At 38.7% G+C, this 25,221-nt stretch overlaps 1 protein-coding gene across 3 annotated transcripts in view; it reads left to right on the top strand.

Moving 5' to 3' along the window:
• Fas2 (fasciclin 2) overlaps positions 1 to 13,927 on the top strand; it is an 88,289-nt gene extending 74,362 nt beyond the window's left edge. The window contains exons 8-9 of one of the 3 annotated variants that reach the window (XM_065237949.1): positions 1,201 to 1,281; positions 12,304 to 13,927. In XM_065237949.1, the coding sequence (XP_065094021.1) occupies positions 1,201 to 1,281; positions 12,304 to 12,433 (211 nt within the window). In that variant the 3' untranslated portion in view covers positions 12,434 to 13,927. Of the gene's footprint in view, positions 1 to 1,164; positions 1,282 to 12,303 lie in introns of all 3 variants that reach the window. The other 2 variants (XM_065237948.1, XM_065237950.1) reach the window with 2 other exon arrangements.
• Positions 13,928 to 25,221: the final 11,294 nt, after the last annotated feature.

Here is a 25,221-nt window from a genome sequence, read left to right as displayed (position 1 = left end):
GCAAAACAAGGAAACAGATTACTTTAGATCTATACACTATGATTATCCCAGATTAATTAAAAATTCAAGTCAATTGTCAATCAATTTAACAAAATTAAACGATTCACCAAGAAACAGATTGAGACGTACTGAATTAAGTCAATTGTTAAATTCTATCAATTTTATAATGATTATCATTCCTCCACTCACAATTTTCACGTGTGCTTTGATCTTAAATTCCTGATTGCGTAACGGTAATCTGGTATTTAATGCCCTTACGGCAAACATGTTCAAATTCTAAGGGACTCCATTTTATTACTTAACAATGTTTCTGGTTTCTGGAATCTAATGCAAAACTAAATGCCGAACTATTCTGTTGAGCTGGTTTTATCTAACCTGGATTGAATATATCAGTGCTAACATTTGAAAACGGCACAAAAGCCATTTGTAAACAAATGGTTTGTGGGCCCTTTACTCACTACTTGAAGTACACCCACGCGACACAACAGCAACATCGGGTAGGGGAAATTTTCCCCTTTCTGACGATGCTGTTGGTTTGCGTGGGCGTTCTTCGGGTAGCGAGTAAAGGGCCCACAAACCATTTGTTTACAAATGGCTTTTGCGCCGTTTTCAAATGTTAGCACTGATATATGATATACGAAAACAAAATATATATTACGATGAACTTTCAAGCAACTTAGTTAAGCTGCAGCCTGCATTACAAAAACAAAAACTTCCACCAACAACATCAGTCATGGTCTTTTATCCTCATGGGATATACAGGAAAAGGATTCAACTTTTCAACACACCAAGTATAACATAAGCACAAAACTTAATTGCTACTAATTCCTACTTTACTTCATACGATTTGCTCTGCTCACCATTATAAAATGAACAACTAACCAGAAAAAGTTGATGTTTTTATTCTGTATTCCCTGTAAATAACCACTAACCTCACCCTTTCAAACCCATTTGCACCAGCGTCAGCATTAACAGCAGATACCCCTTCATTGTACCATCATCGTAATGTTTCTTTCTCGTCCCATATCCACCACAACCACTAACAATCTCGTTCCTTGTAAAACAAAACCCTAACCATATGATACATCCGTAAACCAAAAACCGCACAAAACTACCAACCAAACACAAAAACAAAAAATCCGCTACTTTATAACCACAATCCAGTCTATACGGTTGGCGTTTTCCGCTACCCTATTGCAGTGGCAGCCTCATCAAGGAGCGTCCACCGTCACCGTCGCCGCTGCCTCCGCCGATCGTGAAGCTCGGTGCGACCACACCGATGTAAGAATAACCACCTTCATAGCGCTTTTTAACTGCCTACCGCCTATTAAGCCTGTTTACGCTTTCCACTCTGTGGTCCACCACCACCGGTCGGTTGGGAAAACGTGAGCCTTTTTTTGCCGCCATTACCTCCTTCCTCAAACGTTTCAGTGACTCCGATCAGAATCGCCAAAACTCAACAGTAATAGATGGAAATGCAGGCAAAAATGGGTTCTGTTACCTTGCGTGTGAATTTTTGCTCGTATTTTGTAGTTTGTCCTGCTGCAGCATGTGAGTGTGAATGTCATGTGGGTGTGCATGAAGTATGATGAACAGGTAGTGTCCCCCCTTTCCCACTAAAGAATAGGTTTGATCCAAATGAAATGGTTTTGTTTATCAAAAGGATGATGAGAAGCAAAAAATGGAGTGAAATTGAGCTTGAAGTATTGATTGTTTCACCATCACGAATCCTCTGGACAGGTACATAGAATAAATTGAATCCAAAATAAATAGATGTACCTAAAAAGTGTATGGGAAGCTGAGTCCGGGAGCGACTTCTTTCTCCGAGTTTGTTTTGACGACATATATATGAAACTAAATGCTTTTTTATGGGATTCTATTGTTTGTGAAATTGAAAAGTTTGATACTTAAATCTTCACTTGTTATCGACAAAAGGAAATACTGATTACTATAAATTCCGGATGGTACTAGGAATTAATCAATAAGACTCTACTTCTAAAACCATTAATAAGTGGTAAAGTTAAGAATATAAATTGACCCTGAGTTAACAACTACACAAGCATAGCGCCTTCTGAGAAGTTTTTACTTGTACTTACCTTATAATTAGGGGTTTCAATACCGGGTGGTTTCTATAATACCGGTATTTTGATATTTAAAATGTGACGCCGGTTAAATACCAGTATTCAGAAATTGTAATGCCTGGGCAAAAGTAAATAGCAGGTATCAATGCACAGTGGTCCAGGACGAGGCTCGGTAGCTCAGTGGTTACCGTTTCTGCTTACTGAGCAGAAGGTCGGGAGTTCAATCCCAGGCCCGTCCCCTTGCAATTTTTCACTTTGCCTTATTCTATACCCACTAGATTTTAATGAAAACAAACTCTTCTTTAACAACGATCGCATCACTTACCACAGTGTGGGTCCTGATCTAAAAATAGAAATTGGATGAGTGCGCGCGCTTGTGTGTGTGTGTGTGTTTGTGCATTATAATCGCTCTACCAAAAACGATCCCTGCGTGTGCGTGTGCAACCTTTCCCCACATCCACAACATCCCAGTGATTTCTCGTGGAAGCGCAGAGGATTTCTCGGTTTCCTTCACAGTGAGAGTACCACGTCAACACATTCCTTCCCCATTCCCCTAGTTGACCTGCATTCGGACACGGCCGGCGCTGGTATTGCTAAATATTAGATCTCCAGTTCTTACACATTAAGGATGAATGTTAGTCCCAAACATCATCTGTTGGTTCTCTGTGTAATTGCAGCTGATCTGGTAATAACAGAGCAGCAACCGTGGGCGGTCAATCATGCTTTTTTGCTATCAATGCACAGTGGTCCAGAATGCAGATTTAGCTGGAAGTGTTGAGCCTGAAATTGAAACTAAAGGGTGATACGGTCAAAATTTGGTCAATATCAACTTGACGTATTTCTTTCAATTTTGCATTTAAAAAACCTGAACACCCCTCATTTTGAAGGTGTGTGTGTGTAGAATGTTGCTCCTATTTTGATTTTGGAATTCACTCTTCAGTTGTCAAAATGCCGTCCAAGCAAGAAGAGCAGCGTATCAAAATTTTGCTCGCGCATCGCGAAAATCCGAGCTACTCGCACGCAAAGTTGGCAAAATCGCTAAAAGTTGCCAAATCAACCGTTACAAATGTAATTAAAGTGTTTGGGGAACGTTTGTCGACAGCCAGGAAGTCTGGATCGGGGGGAAATCGAAAACCGGAAGCCGCTGAGACGACAAAGAGAGTTGCCGGTAGTTTCAAGCGAAACCCTAACCTCTCTCTCCGAGATGCCGCAAATAAGCTGGGTGTATCGTCTACAACCGTGCATCGAGCCAAAAAACGAGCCGGACTATCGACTTACAAGAAGGTAGTGACTCCAAATCGCGATGATAAACAAAATACGACGGCCAAAGCGCGATCCCGGAGGCTGTACACGACGATGCTGACGAAGTTTGACTACGTGGTAATGGACGACGAAACCTACGTCAAAACCGACTACAAGCAGCTTCCGGGACAGGAGTTTTATACGGCAAAAGGAAGGGGAAAGGTAGCAGATGTTTTCAAGCACATGAAACTGTCAAAGTTCACAAAGAAATATCTGGTTTGGCAAGCCATCTGTACCTGTGGCTTGAAAAGCAGCATTTTCATAGCTTCCGGGACTGTCAACCAAGAAATTTACGTGAAAGAGTGTTTGAATAAACGTCTGCTGCCTTTCCTGAAGAAACACGGTTGTTCCGTACTGTTTTGGCCGGATTTGGCATCTTGCCATTACGGTAAAAAGGCCATGGAGTGGTACGCCGCCAACAACGTGCAGGTGGTTCCCAAGGACAAGAACCCTCCCAACACGCCAGAGCTCCGCCCAATTGAGAAATACTGGGCTATTGTCAAGCGGAACCTAAAGAAGACCAAAAAAACTGCTAAGGGCGAGCAGCAGTTCAAGGCAAACTGGCTTTCTGCGGCGAAGAAGGTGGACAAGGTGGTTGTACAAAATCTGATGGCAGGGTTCAAGCGTAAGGCCCGGCAATTCGGATTTGGAAAAGCGGAAGCCTAACTGAATATTTTTCCTGAATTTTATACTAATTGAACTTGAAAAAGAAATTTAATTTGATTTTTTAAATAAACGATTTCACCGATTTACACGCGTTTTCCCTTGACCAAATTTTGACCGTATCACCCTTTATAGACTGAAACTCTCTCATTTTTATGACAATGAATTATTCTATGGTAGTTCTTATTGTCATTGAAATCAAAAATCTAACTTTTTTGTTTGAAAAAATTAGGGTATACATTCTTCGGCAAAGTTATAGCTGACTTAATTTCAAGCAACTTTGTTTTGTTTTTTGTGTCTCTTAAATTGACCGATTTAAAGTTATTTTCTCGAATTGAGTTAGGGTGCCTCTAAAAAAAACAGTTTGCTCTAGTTTTCTTATTTCAAATTTCTCAGCAAAGTTGGCATCAAATAACTTTTAGATCTTTAGAAGGTGTAAATTTTTGCTATACAGAGCTTGTCGATATCTTTCGCCAATCAAGAGTTATTGAAGTTTTTCTACTAAAAAAATGCCCTTTCAAATGTTAATATCTCTGATGGGCAAACAAAAAAATTACGGCATTTGCAAGGGCGTATGTTATTCTCAATAATATGAAAAAAAAATTAGAGGTATGTCATTTTATTTAAACTCGTATAAAATCAATTTGAATTTATTCATATTTTTACTATAATTTGGAATATCTTTTTTATTAGAAGAGATACAAGCAAAAACTTTTACTATAAACATGCGTCTTGAAGAGCTTTAAAAGTCTCTAGAAGATTACTTTCATGAGAAATTGAAATTCATTCTAGAATTCATTGTCATAAAAATAAGGGCGTAGCTATAAGCAACAACTTTGTAGAATACACTTTTTGTCTAAAATTTCAATTTCAGGCTCAAAACTTATCCTTCCAGCTAAATCTTCATTCTGGACCACTGTGCAATGCAGCACCGCGCCCCTTATAAAGGTTGAACATGAAAAAATCCGGACACTAAAATCTTGTTGAGGTTTAAAAATACGATTTATTTTTCATAGTTCAATGTAACAGCTACACATTAGTAGGTATTATGCTTATTGTAAGACCATTGTTTCAGTCTTCCTTCTTATCATATGCCATTGCTCGAGCTTTTCTTCGTACACGGCCTATTATTTTTTGCACGAGCCCTGTTCCCACTTGTTTGGCTGCCAAATTCCATTTCCGCTTGAAATCCATCAGGTCAATTGCAGCTCCACCCTATTTCTTCAGTAATAGACAATTACAATTACAATTGACCAGTATTCCTCAATTGGCGTTAGCTCCGGAGTATTGGCCGGATGCATCTCCTTGGGAACCACTGTGACGCCATTTTCGCTGTACCACTGTTTGGTGGAATTTGAGTAGTGTCAGCTTGCCAAGTCCGGCCAAAATTGGCAATCCACCTCATGCTGCTCCAGAAAAGGCAGTAGTCTCTTCCGTACGCACTCCTCCTAGTATTTTTTTGGGTTCATGGTCCCATAAGTTCCCTCGATGACAGCTTCGCGTTTTCCTTGAAAATACCCACCATTTTCACATGTGTTTTAAGATCCGCTGGCTTTGCCGGACTCTCACTTCCGGGTTTCCGGGCGATGCATCTGCCACGTGTGAGAACTTAAGCTCATTATGCCCCACACATCGACTGTTCATTTGGTTTGAGTCCACAAACCTAAATCGTAGTTTTTTTTAGCATGAAACCCTGTTTTTCCTCTTCCCAATCAGTTTGTCAATACTGTAGCTAATGACATTCGAAAATTGCGGCCATTTTTATGCTTATTTCAGCTATTAACTTATGCCCCTAATCTCACTAGCTCTCGACGTTATGCCTCAAAAACACTTAAATAAATAGTACCTACGAACAATCGTTAGGGTGACTCACTTGGCAAACAGTACAAAACTCTATCACTTCAGTGATATACGTTCTTGCACAAGAAACGGGAAGGTTCTGAATAATAAATGACAAAAACCTATGAATTTGTGACCAAACGGGTTACAGATGAAGACTAGCTAACTAAGGTTTTTCTTGTTTCAAGATCATCCTCGACAAAGCCGAGTCTTGTCACTATAAACAAGACAAAAAGTAACAACTAATATGTGTTCCTTTGATTACTGAAAAATCCTGTTCCCTTAGTTTGAAGTAGTCATGACTAGGAATCGATGGTAGATCTTACATCCCGTAGCGTACCATGATCTACCCACGTTACGGGGCATTATAGCGACTTACAGTCTTAAGCAAAAACATGTGTTTTACTGTTTCAATCGTTATCGATGATACTGAAAATAAGGTTTTTGATCTAATTTCCGTCCTACTAAGAACAACCCCCGCTTTACCTCTAATTTTTGAACGGGTTTGAACAAAAAATAGAAAATTTCTCTTAAAGATGACTTTTAAATTTATTCACCTTTCCATACGTACAGTTGGATTTGATAAAGAGTCACAAATTGTTGAGATATTGTTTAAAATCCTATACTGCTTCTTGATTCTAAATTCGTCCTACGAGTTTTAATTCCGTCCAAACGCATTGAAACGCCATTAGATTTTCTTCGTCCTACGGATAAACGTAGAAAAAGGAGATTCGCTAGGAGCGCTTCTTTTGTTTTGAGAACAATGAGCGTAAATATTCATACAATGCGCTCTAATAGGATTGATGCTGTAGCTAATGAACTAACGCATCTGAACAAACCTTTTATTGATTTGTGCATGGTGAAATCATTAATATTATTGATCTTTTCTGATCGATAGAACGGAAATGGGCGATTACGACGAAGTAGTGCTCTACCCTACATATAAAATATATGAAAAATCATGACCACATAAGGCTCAAACAAGCAAATATGCAGCTTAATTCGCTTGAATAAGCTCTTTTTCAACTTTTATTGTTGCTCTCATATGGGTCGAAGGTGACAAACCAAGCCTTGATAACTTTGCAGTACTTCACCTAAGCTTCAAGCTGTTAGGTAATTTTTGTGTCTTCACTTGCCCCATTGCACTCTATACGCGCATGAAGTTAACAAAAATAATGCTTGAACTCTTTACGGAATAATTATAATTAATTAATTTAGCTTTATTTAGGAGGCTTTCAGCCTTAGGCTGGTTCGCCTCCAAGACGGAATAATTATAGAGGCTTACAGTATTGGACAACAATATGTGTTTATGCGGTTCCGATAATTGTCTGGAACATTGAGTACAAGGGCCTTCCTTAGCTCAGTCGGTAAAGGCGCAGCTACAGAGACCATGCTGGACGTAACTGTGTTTGATTACCGGTCCGGTCTAGGAATCTTTCGGGTTGGAAAATTTCTGGGATTCCTTGGGCTTAGAGTATGATTGTACTTGCCACACAAATACTAATGCAAAAATGGTAGCCAAAGACAAAACAGGCACGCAGAAGAAACTGAACGGTACAACCAAAAAGAAAATGAAGATTGATTTTTGAGTTTTTGTTACTTTTGAATGGAGAATGTAATGCTTACGAAAATCAGAGTCAATGTTAAAATAAGCGTCCCGCCAAGAGTGAAGCCAGAAGTACCAAACAAGCAAAGTAAATAAACATTATTGTTCCCACAGCCAGTGAACTACAAGTATTGCATTCATTATTGACAATATTTTAGTAATTTTAGATGAAAAACATTTCTTCGCTTTATTTAGTACATTGTGATATTTATAAGTAATGCCATAATTGTGTTTGTCTCCCACAAGCTCCGTTATCGACATGAAATTTTTCAATTCTTAATGAAAGTCATCCGAAAAATCAAAAAATCTGGTTGCTGTTTACTATGACGAAAATTAAATCACAAACAGTGTGCTTTTACGCAACATTTTCTCTTTGCGGGACTCTTATTATAACATCGACTCTAATGAAAATGACATTGTTTCAAATAGCACACGTAATTTGAGAACGCCTTACAAATATTTGGGGCCTTACAAAGTGCATCTAGAACACTAAGTTGAGAACATACAATAAATTAATATGCAATAAGCAATTATCTTAAAATGCAAAGAAGAAGAAGAAGAAGAAGAAGAAGAAGAAGAAGAAGACAATAAAAATAAGAAGAATACTTTTACCAACCCGTCAGCTCTCTTGTTTTTTTCAGTTACCTTGGGGACGTCATCAGCCCCGGTTCTTTCAAATTTTCTCATTATTTACGAACGGCACTTGTATTTGACATTGTCAGTGGATGTCAAAATGACATTTCATATTCATCTAGTCTCGTCTGAATTTTATTCGAATAATCGATTAATAGATTAACGAACCGAAAAATCAATTAATTTTTATCGGTTATATCATGCCAAGTAAGCATTAGCTTCTCCATAGGATCATCATCCATCGTTGTAAACATGTTCTGCACTCTCATTGGTGGAAAAATGACAGCACAGTAAATACAAAATAATCAATTTGTTATTAATAGAGTCATTAAAAAAAGGGACATCCTCGATTTTTTGTGTGATTGTTTCGATAAAAAAAGCGCAAAATGAAAATTCTACCGAGGGGGCAGTGTAAAGGGTGTCCCACATCAAATTGCATCACGTAAGAAACGCTGAAGAAAGTTACCCATTGGGTATTTTCTCTTGAAAATGTGGATAGAAGTAGTTTAGAGTGTATTGTTCACACTGTATTTTTATCGCTCTCAGTTTTTCGAAAGTTGGAAAAATGACCTCACCCGAAAAGCAACGTCGCGAATTGATTTTGCGCAAGCACCTGCAAAACCCTCAACTCTCTCATCGGGACATCGGAATACAACTTGTAATCGTGCAGTCAACGGTGAGTCGTGTGATTAAACGTTACTACAAAACTCTGAGCACAGAAAAACAGACGTAACTCTTAAAAAAAGTTTTTCTTGAAAACATAGTATCTCAAAACATAGGACCTCAGTAACGACATCTCTCGGGTTTCTCGCGGAAAAGAAGCTTGCTCGCTAACTCGCAAACAATATTGTATAAAAGTTCCATAGAATTTGTAGAAACGTCAAAGTGATCCGATGCTGCGGCGAGTAGGTCGTGGAACTGATAATATTCAAATCAACCGTTAAATACGTGAACGAAGATACACAATGAAGATTTACGTCTGTTTGTCTGTGCTCTGAGCATCGAACGGAAGGAGCAATGCGGTCAGAATGGATGTTCTATTAGTGATCAGGATAACAAGCGTGTCGTGAAATCGTTTAAGCGGACTCCCACTACTTCGGTCAGAAATGTGGCCAAAAAGTTGTATCTGTCCAAGTCTTTCGCTCAGAGAGCCAAGGACCGGGAGGGTATGCATACGTACGCTCCAAATCGTGACGAAGGGCAAAACACGGTGGGATAGTCACGGGCCCGGAAACGACACCCAGATGCTGACGAAGCCTCATTATGGAAGCCTCATATGGATGATGAGACTTACGCAAGGCGGACATCCTTCAGCTACTGTTCTTCACCGCCCACTACAAAGTTTGATGTTCCGGAGGTAGTAAGGAAGCAGAAACTTTCAAAGTTTGCCAAGAAATACATGATTTGACAAGCGATCTGCTCATGTGGCAAACGGAGTGCGCCGTACATAACTACCGGGACTATAAACGGGGAGATCTACCTCAAGGAGTGTCTACAGAAGCTTCCTCTGTTGAAGCAACACGAGGGTCCTACGATCTTCTGGCCGGACCTAGCTTTGTACCACTATTCAAATGTTGTCATGGAGTGGTACGAAGCCAACGGGGTCACTTTCGTACCCAAGGACATAAACGCCTCCCCCCTCCCAAACGCACCGGAACTACGGTCCATCGAAAAATACTGGGCTATTATGAAGCAAGCACTACGGAAGCATCGCAAGGAGGTCAAATCTGAGGAAGACATGAAGAAAAAGTGTGTTTCCGTACAGAAGAAGCTGCATCCAGATGTTGTACAGAATCCAATGAGTGGAGTTAAGCGTAAGGTGCGAGCGTACGGTTTTGGTATTCAAGTTGAATGAAATAAATATGTCAAAAGCTTACTAATGGGCTATATTTTATTATCTGAAAGTTTGAAAAGGATCGGTCAACTAGGTAATTTTCTACAGCGTTTTTTCCGTGATGCAATTCGATGTGGGACACCCTTTAAACACAAAAACACTTTGCATTCATTGGATGAAATTGACCGTGAAAGATGTCCTAAAAATAGAAAGTTTCTTCTTTCTACTGTTTTATCTTAGCATTCTTCTTTGCTGAAACAAAAAATGTACATAATCATTTTTAAATTGTACCGGTAAAATAAAAAAAAAGATCCCTCAATAATAACAATGGTACCATAAATAAAGGAACCCGTAAATTTGTTTACATAAACAATGGAATATGTACCCATAATCCTTAGTAAAATTCTCCTTTACAACGGAGCTACTCAGATTTACTGTCCTGCCTATGTTTTCTTTAGTCAGAGGAGTGGAGCGACGGACAAACGTCTAGAGTGAAACAAGCTTCTTAAGAAGGTTCTACAATAAGCTTATTTTAGAATCCTCAAGCTTCTTTTAGACGATTTTTCTTTAAAATTATAGAAGCTTACCCTAGACTATTGCTCGAAGCAACGAGAGGCTCTCACTAAAAGAAACACGGGCAAGTTAGTAAATCTGAGTAGTTAAGCAATAAAGGAGCATTTGTGTGGATTACTTTTGGATGTATGTGGATCACTTTTTTTTTTTTTTAAGGTGCGATCGTAATTTTTTTTTAATCGTTTATTTCGTTAAACCAATCCGATTTCTATTTTTTGTGGGTACATTTTCTATTTTCTAGGGGTATAGGTGCTATTTCTTATTGTGACATGGAACAAATTATTTGGGGTGCATTTTTGTTTTTTATGGTACATTTTATATTTTTATTGGTACATTAAATGGGCTGTTTTAAATAACCTTTCAGCATCTAAATCAAGCCTGCCCAACATTTTTAAACGTGCTTTTTAAAAACGGTTATATCTATGTTCGTTCAATAACTTATGGTATAAGAGGCTTCGGATGACAGGAGCATTACACCGAGTTTGTACCATAAAGGTAACTTAAAGACCAGAAGGTCCCGAAGAAACGTGCTCAACTTTTTGACTCAGCTCTGGTACTATCTTCGGTACCAAGATAATCGATGCACCCCTCGAAACATAGGAAAATCCACGAACCCCTTATTTTATCTGTCAAACTTTCATAGCAAATCAAAACAAACATAGTATAGTACTAGAATTTCAACTAGAATGGGGTACGTTGATCGATTTGCTTGGTCAAGTAGTTAGCCAATTTAAAATCGTTAGATTCCACCGGTTGGTTGTACTCTATTACACGCTCAAACAGAAACTCATTCATTCTGGGCTAAAATTCATAATGATGAATAAAATTAGACAAGAATGATATCACCGCTGAGAACCAGAGACCACGTCCGGCGCACGGGTCGCACGTTTGGCAGCACTGATCTAAATCTCTTTTTCAACTAGCTTTTGTACTTTTAGTTTAGTGTTTCGACCAAGAACTATATTTTTTGCAAATAAAAACAATTAGGGGAATTTACGTATTCTCGTCAATCTAAGCAGCGTCCGAACTTCTATTAGCGATTTTTCAGCGTCACACACATACATGACAGGTTTGTTTGTTGACATTTATCTGCTGCTTGCTGTTCTACCAATTCTAATCGACAGAATTGATCAAAACGGGTTGAACATGTTTTTACAACGCTCCAAACTTCTCAGGTGAGTGTGACTATTGTTGGCAGTCTCTTTTTCTTCGGCACCCTTTCCATTTGAACTGCGTGTTAACCGGTTGTTCTACTATCGGCAACTCGAAATCAGCCGTATTTTGTAGTGTGTATATTTAATTTAAAGAAAAATATGGCATAAAAGGATTGCACAGTCGTAAAAATGTAATCAGATTGAAGCTTAAAATGTGAGGAATCGGCTTAATACATTCAACGAAGAGTTTTGATGGGAAAATACAGTGAAATTAACGTTTCAATTTCGGTTGCCGAAAACAGTCAATGGGTGCCGAAGCCATAATTTACCCTATCTAATGGATCGTTAAAAATTCAAAGCTTCAAGTTTAAATAACATACAAAAAACACAAACACTAAAAAACACATTATACCTGTTTCCATTGCATGCTGTTTACTGCTTCATAACTTTTTTTTTCTAATTGCATCCAATAATCCTGTTTACTTCATCGTTCATCGTGTCATTATAATATCAATTTTATGCTCAATGAATATTAACACGTCGATTTATTTTTCTCTCATCTAAAAAATAACCCCCGTTTCCACGTGGACCGATGATCATTCACGCGCACCACAACAGAGAGGATGAAAAACAACCATTGAACTCGTTACCAGATGTTGGGGTAAAGACGAATTCATCGGTGGAATTCGACGGCAGAGGTGTGCAGATTCGAAGCGGTGAAATCATAGGCAAAAATTCCGCCGTGTAATCAGACAATGTTGGAGATTCAGGACTGTCTGTCCACTAGAGAGGAACGCATGAGGGTTGAAAAAATGGAACGGAGTATTCGTTACCAAGGTAGTCACTCTAGGACTTATACTGGAAGCGATAAGTGACAGATAACAGATGAGAGATTTGCAACTGATAATAATGTCAAGCGAAAAAAAAAAACTTTACAAAATTGTGTATATTTAGCAGCTAGGATTAAGACAAATTGCGAACTCACTGTTTTATATGTACTTTTCGGATGATGAATGACAGAATAATGCTCTCAACTTGCGCGGAACAACTTTACATTTTTAATGCTATTTAAATCACAATTCCAGCGGATAATGCATCATGTGGACATTATTATTGCATATATTGTTTACTTACTTAAAATGCAGATAAAATAATACCATCAGTTGGTATGACACCCATTAACAATGATGCTAAAAACCTGTGTGCTATTGCTTAGACGGATTTTGAACCATATAGCAAACCTTCAAAACATGAAAGTAAAACCAACTAACAGAGCTCAAACAAACAAAAATATCCGTTCGACCATGTTTTGAAAACAATTCTGCGAGATTATTATTAAACATATTGAATTTATTTATTTATGTCAACATTTCCTAGAATCAACACATCCGTCGAATATTTCCAAGAATTTTGATGAGCAGGAAATGTATTGAGTTTTAATTTTTGGTGTCGTTACTAATCGAAAAAATGTGGTGCATATTCTGCTTCTGCCTTTCTGCAAACTGTATTTCGAAATGACAACCTACGTTTGAACCAAAAGGAAATATTAGCTTAGTCCCTTAATCATCTTACTTAGAATATAAAATTTCTGTTGAGCTTCTGTAAACTTAATGTACTCTAAGCGCGTATCAATCATCAACAGTGTACCGATGAAAGATTGTCTATACTCGTAATTTATAAATTACAAAAAACAATGTCACTTACTTGAAACCCGTCTATTACCGAGACATACAAAGAAAGAAACAAATCAGCCAAATTGCTATAGTCGCTTGAATGAAAGTCTACAATGGTTCATCAGTCCAAACTGCCATATTTACATACTGTATTTAAAATAAACAGCTGTGCTTGAGCTCCTATTTGTCGTGGCTTGGAGCAGACCAACCGAATATTCATTTTTTATAACCATGCACACAAATCGTCAATCCGTCAGTTATATCCATGAAAGCAAATTCATACAAAAAAAAAATACAAGATTTAGTCATGACTTAGTTAACTACTTCAATGAGCGGTCCAAGTGTAGATTATCATTTCACAAATTTATTAATAAGATCTCATCTGATGACAGGAAATTAGGAGAAAGATCAGAAGTACTATTAGTTTAAGTGTCTTATAGGATATAGTTTTATTTTAGTTAGTTCCATTTTTTTTGTAATTCAAGAACGATCGCCGCATTATGTTATTTTAAACATAATCAAAATTACCGAAATGTAATGAATGCTGAAAATATACGTTTTTAATTAAATGAACCGAAATGAATAATTAATTGTTTATCACAAAATTTCCTAATCCTATACGAGAGAAATCGAAGTCTTTAATTTGGAACGCATCACTTTACGCATGGTTACGGGTCTCAGACGAAGTATTAGCGAGGCTATGTGTATTCTACGAAATTTCTCTACTTTAAACATTTCCACTTGGTTAAATCAAAGACTGGAACGCGCAAAAATTGGTCGACAAAAAAATCGTTTCTTTCAGTCAAAATTCATATCACAAAAATCATCTTATTTTTCTTTTGGTAGTTCAATTCATATATTTAAAGGAAAAAATGTTCGTTTATTCTTTTGGTTTCCCAAATCCGAACTGCCGTGCCTTCCGCTTAACCCTTTCCATTAAATTTTGCACAGTGGTTTCATCGACCTTATTCGCCGCCGAACGCCAGTTAGATTTAAACTGCTGCTCGTTTTCCATAGATTATTAGTTTTTGTTGAGATTCCGTTTGACCAAAGCCCAATACCGTTCGATAGGGCGGAGTTCTGGGTTGAGGAAGGGTTGTGGTCTTTGGGTACCACAACCACGTTGTTCGCATCGTACCACTCGATTGCCTTTTTCCCATAGTAGCAGCTCGCCAAGTCCGGCCAGAACAGCACAGGTCTATTTTGTTGCTTTAGGAATGGTAACAGCCGCTTTTCCAGGCACTCCTGAACGTAGATCTCTTAAATCTTGATTGACGGCTCCCGTAGTAATGAAAATGTCGCTTTTTAGACCACACGTGCATATGGCCTGCCAGACGAGATATTTTTCGGGAACTTCGATAGTTTGATGGTTTTGAAAATTTCAGCCTCCTTCCCTTTTCCTGATGCGGTATAAAACAAATGAGGTATATAAAGGTGTGGCACAAGAGAGTATTTGTTGGTATTAGTAGCAAAACAGAGGTAAACAATCGGTGATGACGAAAAACTCCTAAAAAATTGGCATGAAAAATGTGGAGTTTTACGTCGCCGAAGGTATACTTCAAAAACACTATAACATATTTTGCACTACACGAATACCATTTTACGATCATTTCTTCACCTGTATACATCTCATTGGTATAAAACTCCTGTCTCGGAAGCTGCTTGAAATCCACCTTCACATAAATTTCTACGACCATGACGACACAGTCGAACTTTGTGAGCAGATCCGTATACAGCTTTCGGGATCGCTGCTTTGCCGACGTGTTTTGTTGGTAATCTCGGTTCGCCACCTTCACCTTCTTAAACGTCGATAACCCGGCTCGTTTCTTGGCCCGATGCACAGTAGTATAGGAGACGTAACGTCGGTTTCTCTTGATGCGCGAGCATAATTTTGACACGATGCTCCTATTGCTTGGACGTCATTTTGAAAACTGTAGAGCAAACGGTGAAAACTTATCATAGCAAGCATTGTATATACACTCAACTTCCAACTGCAGCATTTAAGGGTTTTTTTATGCATTTCTAACAGAAATACACCAATTTGAAGTTGACCAATTTTTGCACGTTCCAGACTTTATTCCGCAGATATTTCCAGAAACAATTGGAACCAATTTGAATGTTACAGTCCAGGATACCTCCCAGGGAAGGTCGAATACTGGTGATATTGTTACTTTTAGTTGCAACATGTAGAATAATAGTATTTTCTGCATATAAATAATGATATCAATTTCAATAGAACAATGATTTTTTATAGCACAAATATGCTCGTAAACATCTCTAAAAATTAACCATTTTTTGTTGTTTTATTTAAGCTAGCGGACAACCCAGTTTAATTACTTCATTATGATAGCTACCAAGCCTTTGGGATTTTTTTCCTAATTAGGGAGTTGTATAGATTTTCTCCTTTACTTTACTTAAGTCTTTGGTTTTATAGTTACGTTTACATTATATCATGTAAAGTTCTGACACATTTCATGCAATGTAGCAAATATTGGATACAAAAGCCCATCTTTGTAAACAACATTGTTTGCAAGTTGCTCGGTTGCGTGAAATGAAATACAAGTCTACGTTGTAGTGGATAAAGGTAAAATGAAAACAAAAATCTTTCAGTGTTAAAAAAAGTGAGAGCGAGAGTGAAATAATCCTCCAGCTGGGGTATTCCGAACGTCTCTTCGTGTCGGATTTTACAATTACCTAGTGAGTGTTGAGAGTGCTGAGAGTGTGTGCGTGTGATAATAAAGGAAAAAAAAGAATCTCGTTACCGCGCTTGCTAGAGTTCGGTCACTTGTTGCCGAAGAATCTGAGCTTCGGGAGCAAAATATGAGAGAATCATTCGATCGGGTGCAAAATTGAGAGAGGCACCGAGAATACGCTGAGTGTTTGGGAGAGCGTTTGGTCGTCGCGTAGGGTTAAGTTACAAACGAAAAGATCCGAACGGCATTCCGTTAACTATTGTTTTGGCACGCGGACGTGTGCTGTTTTTGCTCCGCGATGAAGATGGCCGGAAAATCAACCAAGCGTCACGACATACGTGAATGAATGTTTACATCACAATTAAAATTCAGAATTTTTATCTGTGTAGTGGAACCAACGGTTGGTGATATGGACGTTTGGACCGCACCGTAGGTCGAAAACGACGGAAACCACAGGGTCTGCCCACGCCGTATGCTGTTCAAACGATTACTACAGGTTTCGAGGCTGATTACGTTCGGGGTTAACCGCACCGTAGGTTGAAAACGATGGACACTACGGGGTCTGCCCACGCCGTAGATAAATTTCTACCGGTACACTACGGGGTCCTGTGGGCACAATAAGGTACCATTATAGCGGTTAGTGAGGAGAACAATCGGGTTTTGTCTTAAAGGGTTTTTCCTGGATATTTTCGTTGGCTCCTTCTTCACTACTGCTCAAGTCTCGTGCAGACTTATCCCCTTCTTTAGCTTTAGCTTTTATTTGGTTTTGGGTTCGGCATTTTTCTTTCAGCGCAATTTCGCCCATCATGGCCTCCTTTACGCCACCACCCAATGGCATTAAATCCTACTGTCAGCGGCATCTGGCGGTGAGTAGCGGAACTTTGTGGTGTAGATTCGTGCTGTCCAGTAAGTGTTGGGCGGGGTTTGCACTTTAATATTTGAATCCTTTCCTGCACTCATTTTTATTTTTGATTACTGTCACAGAATTGCGGTCACTTTGCTGATTGTGCTGGATAACATTTACAAAATGCATCAACAACTGAGTTTTTTCAACTACGTGTAATTTTTCTGCGTGAGAGCGTTGGATCAAGGATGGAACCTTGTGGAACTCCCGTCGTTATCCTAATCGATCTCTGTCCCATGTCTGTCTCGTACACCAGTACACTGTTCTGAAAGTAACTCCTCAGAATCCTGCAAAATAAGTCAATGACCGTATGGTGTAGGTGGCCATGTCGTGCGGTCGTGCTCCGGGAAAAGTCCCTCAATGATGACTTTCAGCATGTTTGGGCACATTTCAGAGGGTGTACGCCATCACAATTCGGTATGTGTTACCTCAGAGGTTGGTAAAAGTGTCACGGCATAGCTCCTTAAAGCAGTGTGAATATCTAACTCCAATTTAAGTGCGGCCCTGGCTGCTCTAAATCAGAGCATCCAGTTGGCCATATCATCTTGCGTTGGTACATCTACTCCCCCGATTCACTGCTCAAACATTTAAATCTCCTCCGATGGCTATCGGTCTCCGTCCGATGAGCTCCCCAAGTAACCAAAAGTTTCGCATTCAACACTTCCAAGTTCCATAAAGTTCAAATAAAGTTCCGACAGAACATTCAAGTTCCATAAAGTTCGAATAAAGTTCTGACAGAACTTTCAAGTTCCATAAAGTTCAAATAAAGTTCCGACAGAACTTTCAAGTTCCATAAAGTTCAAATAAAGTTCCGACAGAACTTTCAAGTTCCATAAAGTTCAAATAAAGTTCCGACAGAACTTTCAAGTTCCATAAAGTTCTAATAAAGTTCCGACAGAACTTTCAAGTTCATAAAGTTCTAATAAAGTTCCGACAGAACTTTCAAGCCATATGAAGCAATCCGCACAAATCTTTTTTTTTTTGTAACCAAATTTAATGTACGTAAATATGAAATAATCAGTGGCCCAAATAAATCATAATTCTTATATTTATGCAACATTCTATCAAAAAAAAAAAAGAAAAAATTAAAAAGTAATTTCCTGGATTTGAACCCGTGTATTCGGCATGTGATCTACGATTGCTAACCACTGCGCCACAACCATGCGGGCAAACACCGATTTAAATTCATCAAGGTGTTGTGTTTCGTATTCAAGTCAGTCAGCTGGCTCAGAAAACTCCAACAATAGGCGGGACAACAGCTCACTTTAATATATTTCAGATGACGTAGTGGTTTGTGCTGAGACTCTCACGCAGAAGGACTGGGTTTAATTCTTCAAACAGCTCCAATTTTACTACTCATGCTGATAAATCAAAACACATTTTAATACCTGCCTTAAGAAATAACTTTCATAAAAGTGCGTGCTAAATTTTTAATTTATTTTCTAAAAGTTCCGTTCAAGTTCCGCCAGAGGCTGCTTAGAATGCTCTTCAATTATGGTGCCGGAACTTTCAAGTTCTTATAACGACTTAAAAATGAGGCTGCTTAGAATTCTATAGACCACCTTCAACAAAGGTGCTTAAGCCATAAATAGCCTTTTATCAGAACTTTTGGTTTCTTGGGTCTTCGTTCAATTCTTTTAACAATATTGCGATTATCTTTTCTGTTACACATCATGATCAGAACCATTATCGATAATCTCCGATCATCATCACCAACCATCGTCACTGAATATTCTTCATATCAGTGAGAATAATGTGCTTATCTGGATATTCCGGCCATTAAGAAAGTACCGTATGCGTGATAATGTTTGCACCATCGTACAAATAAGGTTCCCATTTCACCTGTGCATACGCCTTGGTTTTCTTTGCATGCACGTAACCTATACAGCTCATACCGTAGTAGGCTGTGTATAAAAGAAAATGATTTACTTAGTTTGACAGTTGCACCATGACAAAGTGGCAGCGTATTCGTGATTTGTCCCACGCGCAAATGTCGCAAAAAGACATTTAAATCGCCGTGGGAGTGTCCCGGTAGACCTTCAAAAGGGTTTTAGACCGAGAAAAGAAAGGACAACTATCCGCGAAGGTGGCCACAGGTCGTCCGAGGTCAGCTTCCGAGGGTTATCGCTGCTATCAAAAGGAAGATTCTGGTGAATCCAGTGCGTTCAATCAGGAAAATGGCAAAGGAACTTGGGATCAGTGACTTTGCGGAACGGAGGAGGAAAGGAAGATTGCGGGGCGAAGTCGAGGGCACGGAAAAAAAACTTACATGATTACCAACCGCATCCGTGAGCTACGAGTCGAACGATGCAAGAAAATCTTGAACTTCCTTAATGCGAAACAATCCGTAAATCCTGTACGAGAGCATTTTTACCGTCGATCCCGTATCGAATTCCAAAACCGACCGGTATATTAGTTCTCTTCCGGTAAAGGACGTGGCCGACGAGCACAAGAACGTTTATCTGACCAAACATCCTGCTTGCGTTATGGTGTTTGGATTGGTGGCTTCCGATGGCAAAAAAATGGACCCGGTGTTCATTCCAGAAGGCGACAAGGTCAACACGGAGGTCTACATCGGGATTTTAAGTAAGTATGTTCTTCCATAGAGGTAACTCTAAGACTAGAAGGTCCCGAAGAAACGTGCTCAACTTTTTGGGTCAGCTCTGGTACTCTCTTCGGTCCCAAGCTAATCGATTAACCCCTCGAAGCATAGAAAATCCACAAACCCCTCATTTTATCTGCCATAGCGAATCAAAACGAATATTGTGTAGGACTAGAATTTCGACTAGAATGGGGTACGTTAATCGTTTGCTTGGGACCAATAGGCTAGTCAAGTAGTGAGCCAATTTAAAATCATTAGTTTCGTATTGATTGTTGGTTCTTCCGTGGATCAAAGAACAGTACAATCCGAAGCCAACCCTAATAAACGTGTACCATACACTAACGATATCATAGATGGTACGACCGTACCACATAAAGTTGGGATTATATCCCGAATTGGTGGTTAGGCACTTCTTATGGTTATTGTTTATGCGGGAAATGTTGTATTTCAACAAGATGGGGCTCCGTGCCACACCTCGAACCGCACTCAGAAGTGGTTGCAGGAACATCTTCCGTTCTGGGCGAAGGATATGTCGCCGCCATCCAGCCCCGATCTAAATCCGCTGGATTACTCAATATGGCGCGTCATGAAGGCCAAGGCCTGTTCTAAACGCCACCCGAGTACAGCAAGCCTCAGACAAACATTGACCCGTACCTGGAGAGAAATGGATCCAGACTACATTATTAGAACCTGCCGTGCATTCTGGAAGCGTGTGGAGGCCGTAATTGCAGCTAGTGGAGCCTCGATCGATGATTAACATATAGCGAATTCGTTTATTATCGGGGTTGAAACCAGTTCCAACCCGTGCGAACCCGAACTTTTTGTCAGTGCGAACCTCGACCCGTGCCAGGTTTTAAAAACAAACGATCAAACTGACGTTTGCTAGAAAACAAGCAGACCCAATCTTGATACCCGATCCAGGTTGGAACTGAATAATAAACGAATTCGCTAATAGTTTAAGACTCTGAGAAACATACACTAATAAAATTCCACACATTTTTATTGACGAATTTACATGTGAAATTCCACATGAATTTCATGTGACCACACATAAACAGAATCCACCCAGAAGCACACATGAAATTTATGAGCCAAATTACTTGTATGTGTGGTTACATATGGCTTTTATGTGTACACATATTAAGTATGTGTCCGACACATAGATATCATGTGTTGATCACATTGCAAAAAATCATGTGTGGGACACTTAAAAATAATCTTTGAAATTTTATCAGTGTACCCCCTTTGAATAAAAAAAAACTCGAAAACGAAATTTTTGAGAATTTTTTTAATTTAGACATTGCTTAATGGTGCAAAACATTATCACGCATACGGTAGTAGTCTTCGGCAAAGTTGGTCAGACCAGATGGTGAAGTGGCACGTGGCAGTAGTGTTTAAACCAATTTTCAGTACACGGTAACCGCAAAATACCCAATAATGACTTCAAAGTAAGCATTTTCGAGGGAGACTGGGACTACCCATTAAATGAGTAAAAATAATACCCATATATGAGTATTTGTTATTCAAAAATGAATACTAACTACTTGTTTTTGTAGTTGTAATTACTCATAAATGGGTAAAATTTTACTCAATTAATGGGTAGTCCCAGTTTCCCTCGAAAATGCTTACTTTGTAGTCATTATTGGGTATTTTGCGGTTACCGTGTATGTGATATATTTCATCATACTGACCAGATAGAAAGTTGCTGTCTTCGGCAAAGTTGCTCAGCTAATTAAAGACCTTTCGAATAGTGAGAAATTTAGTTCAGAATTATGTCTCTACGCGGCGCAAGTGTGCCTATGAAATTTCAAAATGTGCTACCCAACAAACAATTGCCTATTGAATAAACGACTTCTTGATGATTTTGTTCAACTGCATGCTTAATAATACTTGTACTATTTTTAATAATAACTTCTGTTCAGGCTTTATTCACACAAATCTAGAGAATTTATTCAACCACAACATTGAAATATTTGGTAGTGAATTAGGTATGTCGAGAAGCTTTTATTTGAGTTGAAAGAATTGTAACAGAGCTTATTCGATCAAATTTTTGATTATTCAGTGTTTATTAGACATGATTGTTTCCTTAAACAGCGATGATATAAAGGTGTATATTAACTTGATTGTGTTGTGTCATTATTTCTGTCGAAGCACGCACCCACCACACAGATACTACAAAATGTATTACATACATACATACATACACACATGTCGTTGCATGGGATTCGAACTTCGCTTGCCTTGCCATCTGAGCTATCCTAGAATACATCATATGGACAGCTAAGGGGCTTATTACGGATGTCACTTCACGGTGAAAACTTGTCACTTGTCATCACGGTGAAGTGATTCCCATTTAATTTGTACGGCAATCACGGCTCTTATTCTGAGTATCACTTTCTTATCACCGTGTAGTGACACCCGTAATACGACCCAAATAATCGATAAATGCTTGAATCTAGCCATCAGTAATCTCAGCCGTAATTTTTTTTTTTAAACTTTATTTAAAGAGATTGCCTTAGGCTAGTTCATCTCTACAGCCGTAACTTTAGCTAATTCAAGGAGGTGAGAATGATTAATTCATCCATAGTTGTTTTACATGAGACCAATGTTACCTCTCCATCTCTCTCATTTCGATGGATTCTGGGCTATTCTTTTCGATAGATCGATGAATTGGTTGTCGTGAGTAATACGATCTATGGTTACGATTAAAATTAATTAGACGTAGAAAATAAATTAAAAAAAGGTTGAGGCTGGGATTGAACTCGCGACCTTCTACTTGGAAAGCGGAAACGTTAACCACTATGCTACCAATTTCGTTTTATTGTTAGCCTGAAACAGTGCTGCGGAATAATGAATGAATACGTCGTTTGTAAAACTTTTACAAAGCATGTAATTAAAACATGGACGCATAGTGGTACAAGAGCTATTATGCTGACCTCAATCACCTTTATTCAGCAATATTGTTAAGTAATGCAATGAAATCTAATAGTAGAGCTAGAAAACAATTATTAGCCGATAATAAATCAATTGAAAACAGTCGAATGAAGTGCAAGTATGTGCAAATTACATTTATTCAGTATGTTATTAGATCAAACTTCTGGTGTTTAATCAGGAAGACAGTCATCGTTTATATAGCTTTTAATAAGATCACAGCAAACAGCGGAATAAAGGCGCATCTATCGATCTAAGGCTCTTAACCATTTGGTGGATTATTTTAACCAGAGTTGATAATAGAAGAGTTGCGCAGACTGAAACCAAAATCTACCTATCGAACTGTCAAACCATCTACCAATCGAGCATACACGGTAAGAAAAAAGTACCCAACGGAAAGTTCACTTTTACCTACTTTTGACTAGTTTGTCTCCTTTTCTCCTTCTAATGTTGTCAAAAACGGAGGAGCAAAACCACCCAACAGGGGTAGTAAAGTGTGGGAACCCAACGTTGAGTATAATCATATTTACCTACTGTTGGGTACAACTAACTTACTTTTGGTTAAAAAGCCAGTGGAAAATTCCATACCAACTGCACACAAGCTCGCACACAATAAGTAAATGAAAATTACTTTAACCCGCTTTACCTACTTTTGGGTTCCTGCATTATAGCACAAACGAAGTGACAGACGACTTACTCCGAAGAAATTAATTAAAATAATGTGGTTATCTGTAATAGAATTTTAGTCCACCTTCCGCCCCTCACCACCAGGTTCGCTAGTATTTTCGATTTGAATTAATTCAAGTTGCTTTTGTGTGCAATGATCTGGCAACTCGAGTTCTTGCTCGCGTTGACGGGGTGCTGTTTTCTCACTCATCGAAGGAAATTTTGATTAGAGTGAGAAAGTAAGGAACAGTCAGCGCGGGAACCGTGTGCGTTACTATAGGTGCGGCAGAAGGAATGTAGTCGACTCTTTCGTTCTCACGGTGTTGTTACGCATGGTCCAACGTTAGGTCACACTAGATTATACATAAGAACGTCGTGATAGTGAAAGAGCTGACTTGTTTCCTTCCGCCTCACCAATCACATTGAGAAACCGATCAACTTCAACTTGCTGAAACGACATGTCTACCGACTCGACAAAAACTGAAAAACCAAAAAAATTGTGCTATGCTCAATCAAACTATCAAAACGTAACATAAATATACCCTTTCCAACAAGATAACAACATAAAAAATACAATAAAATTTACCGAAGATATTACACAAATAGTGAAAAGTATGATATAGGTGTGGGGCTCGGAGAGTTAAACATATAACTTTCAGCCATTTTGAAAATGTTCGACATATGCAGGAAGTCTGGACATTTCTATGTAGATGATCATATTTTCACATTTTTTTGAATGGATTTCCCAGCAAATATTAAAATATAATTTATTCAAGTGTTAAATATCACATTTCCGTTATACTGGTTATACTAAGCGCAACCCACTCTTAACCTCTCATTTACGAACGTGTTTTAACAAATAATAGAATGTTTGTATCGAAGATCACTTTTAAATTTATTTGACTTTTCATTCGTAGCGGTAGATTGGCAAAAGATTAGCAAATTGTTGAGATATTTTTAAAATCTAACACTGCTTCTGAACGCATTTATATTCAATGGCGCTGCACTTTGGCCTATCGAATAAAGAAAAAAATGGATTCCACCAGAGCGCTTTTGTTTTTGAGAATAGCGGGTATAAACATTCATATCACACATACTTATTTACTTGTTTCAATATCTTTTTAAATAAAATACCGCGCTTTATTGACTCAAGGTTTCCCAGGTGCCATCAATAACTTTCGAAGCGATCGAATAAATTTCCCCATAAGGCATCAAATACCATTCCCCACAAAGACCTGCTTATGACCCAATGCTGATCCATGAGATCCTCCCTTTATGCCAGAAGGGAAGCGATGAAGAAGAAGCTGTGTGGTTTACCTAAAATACATAATTCGCATCGATGCCAAGAATTGTCGCTTGGATAGGCCTATTTTACGGGATCCGGAAAAGGCGTTTCCAAATGCGATTATACGGAGTTGCTAAAGTGTCACGCCACCACGCGCCGTCCTCTGGATAACTTCAGTATCATCAACTGGAGCGACATGTTGGAACACATTTAGCTGCTCGATAGCCCTGATGGATTACATTACAGTAGCATTAAAATAGAACTACGCGACGGAAAGAACAGTGTGTCGAATAAAATAAATAATTAGTAGAAGAAAAACCAAATAAAACAAAAGAAATTTAAATTTCAAAAATTAATAGCAAGCTAACTATTTTTCTTTTGAAATAATCGTCGATGTCTTCTCGGTCGCGGATGACTGTGGCTTTGGTTAGAAGCACGGACTGATGAAATCTGTAGCAACAATTGCCGCCAACAAGCGCGAGTCATTGACTGCTCAACATCGTTTACTTCTAAGCAAATGTTAACCCGAAGTATTCACCCCTGATAATGTTGGGCCAGATAACAACGAAAGCAACATAATGTCATGCTGTCTGACAACAGGCTCTCCCTTTCAATTTTCGTTAGAGAAAAAGAGATAACAGGTGGGTACAATCAATATCATCAACTACTTCAAGCTAGTACGTATGAGTAGATAGTGTTGCCGTGAGGTACACTCAAAAATTTCAAATGTAAGTGCGTCAAATCAAATTTCGAGCCGCTCCGTCTGTCACTTCGTTTGTGAT

Source organism: Ochlerotatus camptorhynchus, unplaced genomic scaffold (assembly GCF_037179485.1).
Source record: "Ochlerotatus camptorhynchus isolate MF236.1 unplaced genomic scaffold, CSIRO-AGI_Acam_v1.1 ptg000665l, whole genome shotgun sequence".
Taxonomy (NCBI): domain Eukaryota; kingdom Metazoa; phylum Arthropoda; class Insecta; order Diptera; family Culicidae; genus Ochlerotatus; species Ochlerotatus camptorhynchus.
Note: the sequence above shows the minus strand (reverse complement) of the source record. Positions and strands in the feature narration are given on the sequence as shown.